Source organism: Drosophila ananassae (assembly GCF_017639315.1).
Source record: "Drosophila ananassae strain 14024-0371.13 chromosome Y unlocalized genomic scaffold, ASM1763931v2 tig00000095, whole genome shotgun sequence".
Lineage (NCBI taxonomy): Eukaryota > Metazoa > Arthropoda > Insecta > Diptera > Drosophilidae > Drosophila > Drosophila ananassae.
In genome coordinates, this window is record NW_025319057.1 from 754,561 (window position 1) to 763,385 (window position 8,825).

An 8,825-nucleotide genomic window follows, 5' to 3' on the forward strand; every position below is an offset into this window, starting at 1 on the left:
TCATTATCAATGAACAGCTCACACTGTCCATTGGCCGACAGTCTATTTAAGGTAAAGCCCACCTTTGCGCATTTGGTAGGATTGATTTTCAGCCCCCACTTCCTTGCCCATGCCGTGAAGGCGTCGAGATATGCCTTCATGCCTCTGGAGGCTTCTTGTTGAGAGGCACACCTATAGAGAAGAGCTGTGTCATCTGCATAGGTGGCCAAGAGGAATTTACTGGGGTCGCTTCTGTGGGAGTTGTTAAGGACCTTTTCCGGGAGGGGCATGTCGGATGTGAAAATTGAGTAGAGTATAGGCCCCAAGACACTTCCCTGAGGGACACCAGCCTTGACTGTCCTGGTGGTAGATCTAACTCCATTTCCTCCTTTGACGTAGAAAGTCCTTCCACTCAGGTAGCTGTGAATGAGATTAAACAGCTGGGCGGGAAGGAGTTTTTTAAGTTTATACAGGAGCCCATCGTGCCATACCCTGTCAAAGGCCTGGGTAAAATCAATGAAGACCGCTGTGCAGTACTCCATATCCTCGAATGCTTTGAGGATATGCTGGCATACCCTATAAACCTGCTGCTCCCCGCTATGCTCCTCCCTAAATCCAAATTGATGATTCGGTATGGCTTTGGCAAATTTTTTATTTTCCAGCATCTTCTTGAGGATAAGTCTCTCGAAGATTTTGGAGAAGCCAGGAAGGAGACTTATGGGACGGTAGGAGGAGGGGTCAGATACAGATTTCCCAGGCTTTGGGATCATAGTCACTTCTGCCCGTTTCCACTCCGTCGGGAAATAGCCAAGTCGCAGAGCACAATTAAAGATATGTAGGAGGAAAAGGAGGGCCTTTTTTGGCAGTATTTTTATTAACTTATTTGTTATTTTGTCTCTTTTTTTTTTTTTTTTTTTTTTTTTTTTTTTTTTAAATTTTGTATTTGTATTTTTATTGACAAAGTTCTTTGTTTTTAATTTTATTGTTAATTTTTTTTTAATAAAATTCTTTCTTATTCTTTTTTAACATTAATTGATTGTTTTACACTTTAGAATAAAATATTTTTTGGCGGCAGGTCCTCTCCCACCAGGTCCAAGAATTGTAATGATGATGAAGATGGGGAGAGAGACCCCCAGAATATTACCCCGAAGGCAACTTTTACTCTGGGGGACTCTCCCATTCGAAATCCGAAAGTGGCGGGATCCTGGTGAGAGAAACTTTCTCTTTTAATTCGTCTTTGGAGCACTCTGCTGGCCGATTTGTCCCATGGTCGTCTTGGCGGGTGAGTTGGTATTTTTTCCCATCAGGTGGCAACTCCTTGTGTCAGGTTGGAGGCGGGTGGCAGCACTCGTTGGGAAAAAAGGTAAACATGCAATAGATTTAACAATTTATGAGTTTTTTAAGCATATTTAAAACATTTAGGACGTCGACTTGAGGACAACATTGGAGGGCAGTGGATTTGGCGTGAGACCTGTATGAAGCATCGTCGTGTGGGTGGACATTGTGTGGCGTCTTCGTGTGAGTATATTTTGTTTTGGTTTCTTCTTCTTCTTCCGGTTGTCAGTGTAGTTATTATTATATATTTATGTCTAATCAGGTACAGGTGCAGGTGAGTCCAGAGGATGTCGTCAGGATGGGTAAAATATATCACAGGTGAGTATCACAGTTGGTTAGATCAGTCGGTAGTCGGCTTTGTCGTGGGAAAATATTATTTATATATTCAATTGCATGAATTGCAGGAATAAGAAGAAGACATGTAAACAAAGATTTCTGGACAGGATTTAGGAGCATATCACATAGATTGAACAGGTGAGTGAGACAAAAAGAAAAGAAAAGGACTGGAGGTCTTGGAGCAGGTGCCATCATTGGTAGTGCAGTAAGCTACAACTGGCATCGTTCTCATTGTGGAGATTTTAAGAGATTTATAATTTCAATTTTCCTTTTTCATTTCAGATCCCAGGTGTTGATGGCGATGGATGGCCTTTTCGCATGTATCCTTACATGGTCTGCGCGTTCGATAGGAAGTTCGTCGAGTGGTGGGTGAGTCAGTTAAACTTTATTAACGGCGTCAAGATTGATATTTCATATTCCCTTCTATTTCAGGTACGAAGTGCAGAGAGTTATATTTTCGAGTGGGAGCAGACCGCGTCATCTTTATCTTCGCAGGGCAGGCAGTGGATCGTGTGAGTAAGGATTTACGTATTTTCCGTGTCCATCTGTGAGTCAGGAAGAACGTCGTCAGGTGAGTAGAGTGGTGATTTCGCCATAGCGTCGTCGTGTTATTTATGCAATTTGTTTTCAGGTACTTGTAGGAGAGAGCCCAGAGATCGTGCCAGAGATGTCCGTATGCATGGTGTAGGAGCGTGGGCTTTCCTATTGGCATCTTTTGCTGGGAACGCGGTTCGTCCTTGTGTCGTGGAGGAGGCGGTTTGCAGCATTCATTATGGAAAGGGTAAACATGCAGGAATTTATCTAATTTGGTCTAGTCAGGTACGGATACATGTGAGTCCAGTGGATGTCGTCAGGTTGGGTAAAAATTTATCCCAGGTGAGTATCACAGATAATTAGATCAGTCGTTTTTAGATTCAATTGCATGTAGTGTATGTATAAAGGAAGATATGTAAACAAAGAAGATTTCTAGACGGGATTTTAGACGTATTAAAAAAAACAGCATTGAGCAGGTGAGTGAAAACAAAGAGTAAGACAGGAGGTCTTGGAGCGGGTGCCATCGTTGGAGGTGCAGCAAGCTTCTACTGGCATCTTTCTCTTTATGGAGATATTTTAGAAATTTATGATTTCAATTTTCCTTTCTTTTAATTTCAGGTCCACAGTGACGGTGGCAGGGGAAGGCGTTTGACGGCTGGGTGTTGTTCCATGGTCCTGAGTTTATTTGTCCTTTCTCCTTACGGGTTCTGCACGTTCGTAGAGGGGTTCGTCAGGCTAGCAACGTGTTCATGTAGAGTCAACAGGTGAGTTTCATAGCTCAGCAGGGTCAGTGTTTAAAATTTTCGATTTTCAGGTTTTTTTTCCGATATAAGTGAGCGTCATCAAGGAAAAATTTTTTTGTCTGAGTGTCTGGGTGAGTAGAAATGTAGCGTGGTTTGCAGCGCAGTCAGGTGATGTCCAATTTATTCGCCCCTAGGATGGACTAAATTTGGATCAGGTCGCCGGCCATTAGCATGTCCATTAGGGATACACTACTGCCAAGAGAAGAGGCACCCATTTCCTTGTCAACCGATTCTTCTAGAGGTAAGCCCAAGCAGATAATGATTTTATTGAGTTTTCCTAAAATTAGATTTGTAAAATTTTCCAGGTTACCCAGCTTCTCCCACAGCTTCGCTTGGAAACTTGTATCCTGTTTTAGACGTTCATCTACTTGCTGTTGCTGCAACTTTATGTTTTCGGAGATATTAGTAATATTCTGCATGACTTTGTGCAAATTGTTATCAGAATAAGAGGCCATTGTGGGCCGTTGTTGACCAACTGATTGGTTTTGGGGCTCGAGGGAATTCTTTGGGTGTCGAGGCAGGTAGGGGTTTAAACGACCATGGATAGAACGGGTCCGATGCCCAGACACCGGAAAGGAACGCTCAGTGTGTTGGCGTGGGTGCTGTTGGAAGCGCTGATATTGATGGCGTGAGTGTGGTTGTCCCCATCGTTGGGGAGCCCATTGTGCAGACCAAACCTTTTTTGCCTTTTGGTAGGCTGGACAGCCTTTATAAGCGCTGATGTGTGCGCCACCGCAGTTGCAGCATTTGGCAGGGCTATTCCGAGGCTTGGAGCAAGCCGATGTTAGGTGGTTTTCAGCGCATTTGAGGCAACGAGGACCGCGCCTACACTCATTCTTCCCATGGCCGAAGTGCTGGCAACAGTAGCACTGGATAAAAAAGCGTCGACTAGAAAGAGTTGGATATGCTGCTGGCCTACATGATTTTTGTGACTTATCATGCGTTAAGGGGGAAAAAGGTTTAAACGAGGGGGTTTTTTTTTTTGTTTCTTTGTTGAGGTGCCTGTCTAATGCGTAACCCTTGGCAAAATCGCTCTTAAAGGCGGGCGTCTTTAATGATGGGCTAGGGAGTGCAGAAAAATTTGGACCGTAGTTGCCAAGGTTCTCCCTCAATTTGTCAGAGAAGGTGGGCTGAGTGTTGGGAGAAGTGGGTGGCAGGACCAGCGCTTTGGCTGCTGTTAAGGTTCGTGGTTTTACTGTGCTGTTTAAATGGCTCGCCTTATCTATACCCCCCAACACATTTTCCCGCGTGAAGCAAGAAAGCTTGGGACTCTCATTAGCACAACTCGGAGGGGCGTGCACCTGTGCTATTGTTTGCAGGGTTGAAGGGCCTTCGTCAGCAGAGCTGTTGTTAGGTTGGAGGAGGATATTCGGCAGAATTTCAACGCTTTGGATTTCAATAGGAGAGCTTTGGTGGTTTCGGCGTTTGGTCATTATTGGAGGAGTAGTGCTGGTTGGGGACAGTTGACGTTTATGCGAGCTCTTCTTCTTCTCTCTGTCCATTAGATATTGTGAGAGACTGAATTCGGTTATTGGTTTAAAAGGTGCAGGTGAGGGAGGAAAGATCGATTTATTTAGCATATCTTCTTCATGGAGAGACACATTTTTAACAGGTTGCTGTAGGCCACTAGGCTTGTGAGTAGCCATGTCAGGAATGCTGCAGCTATTTGCAGGAGATTTGATTGGAGTTTCCATGATTTGCGTGTATGTGTGTCGATACTAAATTACCTCCTTTCCTGTGAATAGTTGATTTCGCCAAAGAATATGTAAAAAGCGCGCGCAGGTGTGTGTGTGTTGTATTTTAAATTTTGTATTTGTATTTTTATTGACAAAGTTCTTTGTTTTTAATTTTATTGTTAATTTTTTTTTAATAAAATTCTTTCTTATTCTTTTTTAACATTAATTGATTGTTTTACACTTTAGAATAAAATATTTTTTGGCGGCAGGTCCTCTCCCACCAGGTCCAAGAATTGTAATGATGATGAAGATGGGGAGAGAGACCCCCAGAATATTACCCCGAAGGCAACTTTTACTCTGGGGGACTCTCCCATTCGAAATCCGAAAGTGGCGGGATCCTGGTGAGAGAAACTTTCTCTTTTAATTCGTCTTTGGAGCACTCTGCTGGCCGATTTGTCCCATGGTCGTCTTGGCGGGTGAGTTGGTATTTTTTCCCATCAGGTGGCAACTCCTTGTGTCAGGTTGGAGGCGGGTGGCAGCACTCGTTGGGAAAAAAGGTAAACATGCAATAGATTTAACAATTTATGAGTTTTTTAAGCATATTTAAAACATTTAGGACGTCGACTTGAGGACAACATTGGAGGGCAGTGGATTTGGCGTGAGACCTGTATGAAGCATCGTCGTGTGGGTGGACATTGTGTGGCGTCTTCGTGTGAGTATATTTTGTTTTGGTTTCTTCTTCTTCTTCCGGTTGTCAGTGTAGTTATTATTATATATTTATGTCTAATCAGGTACAGGTGCAGGTGAGTCCAGAGGATGTCGTCAGGATGGGTAAAATATATCACAGGTGAGTATCACAGTTGGTTAGATCAGTCGGTAGTCGGCTTTGTCGTGGGAAAATATTATTTATATATTCAATTGCATGAATTGCAGGAATAAGAAGAGGACATGTAAACAAAGATTTCTGGACAGGATTTAGGAGCATATCACATAGATTGAACAGGTGAGTGAGACAAAAAGAAAAGAAAAGGACTGGAGGTCTTGGAGCAGGTGCCATCATTGGTAGTGCAGTAAGCTACAACTGGCATCGTTCTCATTGTGGAGATTTTAAGAGATTTATAATTTCAATTTTCCTTTTTCATTTCAGATCCCAGGTGTTGATGGCGATGGATGGCCTTTTCGCATGTATCCTTACATGGTCTGCGCGTTCGATAGGAAGTTCGTCGAGTGGTGGGTGAGTCAGTTAAACTTTATTAACGGCGTCAAGATTGATATTTCATATTCCCTTCTATTTCAGGAACGCAGGAGAGAGTTATATTTTCGAGTGGGAGCAGACCGCGTCATCTTTATCTTCGCAGGGCAGGCAGTGGATCGTGTGAGTAGGGATTTCCGATGCAGGTGTATAGGGAGGAAGAGAGGGATCATGCTTGTGCTCATGTACTGATGGAGAATGTTAGGATCATGCCGGAGCTGAGATGTATAACTCCTGTCGTCAGCTAGGTGGTGGGGATTTTGTCAGATCAATCAAGTCTGGAGGAATGTTTATTTCCCAGGGGAGAATCTTGATGTCGGGAAAGACTAGGCGTCTCACCATCAGAGGTTGACCGCGTAGCATCCGTTCTGCTCGTTGTAGGGAGATTTCACGATTTACGTATGATTTTCTAATCCAATTTATTGCTCTCTCGCCAAGCCTATTTATCCCGGAGCTTGAGAAATTGGGATGTACGTATTTGGGCTTGAACTTGGCATCTTCGGCAGCATCGTCCTCCTTTTTTATGTTTAGTCGAAGGAGCGTAGGGATGATGCAGGGTTGTGGGTGAGTTTTCCTCGATTCTTTGAAATGTTCCTCGATCTGCTTCGCAAGTCTCGGCCTGGTCTTTTTAGTACATTCAGGGGTGACCATATGAAGGCTGAGGTGTTGGGCCACAGGGTTTATGTGCGAGGCCAGGGAGTTCGCAAGCCGGGTACTTTGGGCCTGATAAGTTTCTTCCAGGGTCTTAATTTTATGTGCTCTGGCGATGTCCTTATTGGGTACGTGTCTGTCGTAGCCGAGCGCTCGTCTTATAATTGAGTTTGTCGTTTGTTGGGCCCTTAGTACCGCCGATTCAGAGGCAAGCGATGCCCACACCGGTATGGCGTATTGCCATAGGGGGATGATGAGTTGTTTAATAAGTGTGGCCTTGGTTTGCCGAGGTAGAGGGCTGGTGGGCCCAAGAAGCCAGTTTAGGCTTTTTGCCCTGGCCCGTGTCCTGATGCATATCTGGGTGATGTGCTTGTTCATATTTAATTTACTGTCTAGTGTGAGCCCAAGATATTTATAGGAGATTGCGTGTGGGATGGTCTGTCCATCCAAAAGGAGCTGGGTTTTGGTGTCTTTGGCTGTGGGTCTGCCTAGATTGAACGTGACATGGGAACATTTTTTGACGTTGAAGGACATGCCCCAAGTATTTGCCCAGGAAGAGATTGCGTCCAGGTAGGCCTGTAGCTGCTTGCTGTGGTAGTTCGAGGCATCGTGCTTGTACAGGATGGCCGTGTCATCCGCATAGGTGGAGAGGAGAAAATTTCCCGGGCTGTGGGTATTGCTCCTAGCAATGCTGGGAACAATGTCAGGGAGAGGCATGTCAGAGGTGAATATGAGGTAGAGGATTGGGCCCAGGATGCTTCCTTGAGGCACTCCTGCCTTGATAATTCCCAATCTTGACCTGGTACTACCCGCACCTTTTACTTTAAATTTTCTATTTTCCAGGTACGCAGTCAGCACCTTGAGTAGTTGAGGCGGGAGGATTCTTTTTAGCTTCAGGAGCAATCCTTTGTGCCAGACCCTGTCAAAGGCTTGGGAGAAATCGAGGAAAACGGCTGAGCATTTCTCCTTCTCCTCAAATGCTTTGAGGACATGCTGCGTGACCCTCAGGATCTGCTGTTCAGCGCTATGCTCCGGACGAAAACCGAATTGGTGCCCAGGAATTGCTTCCGAAAACATCCTGCACTCCATGAGCTTGGGGAGCAATAGTCTCTCGAATAGTTTTCCAAAACCAGAGAGTAGGCTTATAGGCCTGTAAGAGTCTGGGCAGTGGGTTGACTTTCCCGATTTGTGGATCATTGTGATGATTGCCAGCTTCCACTGCTGGGGGAAATGCCCAATCCTGAGTATGGAGTTGAAGATGTAGAGCAGATAGAGGACAGCTTTTTTGGGTAGCAGTTTTATCAGGGAGTTTGAGATCCGGTCTTCGCCAGGACTCTTGGCTGAAGCTAGTGAAGAGATCTGAGTGAGAAGTTCCTCCAGTTTAAAGGACACAGGAGCCAAGGGAGGAGATTGAGGTGAATGTACGGGTCGGCTGTTTTGTTCATATAGCAAAGTGAGTTTTTCTTCTTCTTCTTTCAGGTTCATTCTGGGGGAGAATCTTTCTTCGAGGTGTTTGGCAAATGCATCAGCTTTTTCCTTCGGGGTTCGGGTCCATCTGTAGGTTTGAGACTTGGTCAAGTTCCTGTGAGTCTCATACTGGAGCGGTATCTTGAGTGGATGGTCCGCAGGAGGTTGCCTTTTAATGTGCCTAGTGATTCTCCATATTTTGGCCATGTTGTATCTGTCAGCTGGGTCCAGATCCGTGAGCATCCTGTCCATCCTAGCCCGTTTCAGGTATTTAACTGCCTTTTTTAATTTGTTCTTTGCCCTGGAGTAATTCTCTTTATTTACAGGTGAGGGATCCGTCAACATTGCTTGTTGGCAGGCTAGCGCTTTCTCAAGGAGAAGTCTGGCAGTTTTGTCCAGCCTTATCTTGGAGTGATGTGGGCGTTTGTTGGTGTTTGTGGAGACGCGGTTTGTGGTGGAGGAGGCATGGGTGGCTGCCAGCTCTATGTTTTTCAAAAGTATGTCAACACAATCTTCTATGTCATTGCCGCTGCAAATTTCCGTATTTAGATGTATTAATTTTTCCAGGTGTTTCTGGAAAGCACGTATGGATTGGGATCCTCTTGGAAGGGGAAGAGGTCTGGCAGAGTTTTGATCTGGAGAGGGTGGACTCAAGGGGATCATGCCCATAGAAACCGTGATCAGGATTGGAACATGGTCAGAGGTTAATTCATTTGCGGAGGTTATAGAGATGTGGCTGGCAAGGAAACCTGAGTAGACGGCGAAATCAATGGCAGAGGGATTTGCCTTTTG

The 8,825-nt window shown here is 44.9% G+C and overlaps 1 protein-coding gene and 1 long non-coding RNA gene across 13 annotated transcripts; both read left to right on the forward strand.

Moving 5' to 3' along the window:
- Positions 1–1,213: 1,213 nt before the first annotated feature.
- Positions 1,214–3,462, forward strand: LOC26514126. Of its 8 annotated transcripts, none has more exons than XR_001408180.3 (12): positions 1,217–1,342; positions 1,402–1,497; positions 1,577–1,632; positions 1,719–1,788; positions 1,933–2,019; positions 2,083–2,221; positions 2,282–2,526; positions 2,579–2,660; positions 2,803–2,948; positions 2,999–3,058; positions 3,122–3,228; positions 3,293–3,462. It is a non-coding gene; the product is annotated as an uncharacterized LOC26514126 (long non-coding RNA). The 8 variants fall into 8 exon arrangements; XR_001408181.3 differs by having other exon boundaries at positions 2,592–2,660; XR_001408182.3 differs by having other exon boundaries at positions 2,596–2,660.
- Positions 3,463–4,969: 1,507 nt separating this feature from the next.
- On the forward strand, positions 4,970–8,819 carry LOC123258172. Of its 5 annotated transcripts, none has more exons than XR_006507984.1 (10): positions 4,971–5,220; positions 5,280–5,375; positions 5,455–5,510; positions 5,597–5,666; positions 5,811–5,897; positions 5,961–7,290; positions 7,410–7,981; positions 8,046–8,300; positions 8,360–8,530; positions 8,601–8,819. XR_006507984.1 is itself a non-coding variant. In XM_044718049.1 (7 exons), exons 3-7 carry the CDS (start codon positions 5,480–5,482, stop codon positions 8,125–8,127), a joined length of 348 nt encoding a protein of 115 aa, XP_044573984.1. In that variant the 5' UTR covers positions 4,970–5,220; positions 5,280–5,375; positions 5,455–5,479; the 3' UTR covers positions 8,128–8,157. The 5 variants fall into 5 exon arrangements, 1 of the variants encoding a protein (XP_044573984.1); XR_006507986.1 differs by having other exon boundaries at positions 6,022–7,290; XR_006507987.1 differs by having other exon boundaries at positions 5,811–5,893; positions 6,022–7,290.
- Positions 8,820–8,825: the final 6 nt, after the last annotated feature.

Excerpts from the sequence above, each read along its gene's own strand:
- LOC123258172 (XM_044718049.1), top strand. The coding sequence starts at position 5,480 with ATGTCGTCAGGATGGGTAAAATATATCACAG. Across the intron at positions 5,511-5,596 it reads ATGGGTAAAATATATCACAG|GAATAAGAAGAGGACATGTA; the intron begins GTGAGTATCACA and ends CATGAATTGCAG. Across the intron at positions 6,039-8,045 it reads CAGGGCAGGCAGTGGATCGT|GTTCATTCTGGGGGAGAATC; the intron begins GTGAGTAGGGAT and ends TTCTTCTTTCAG.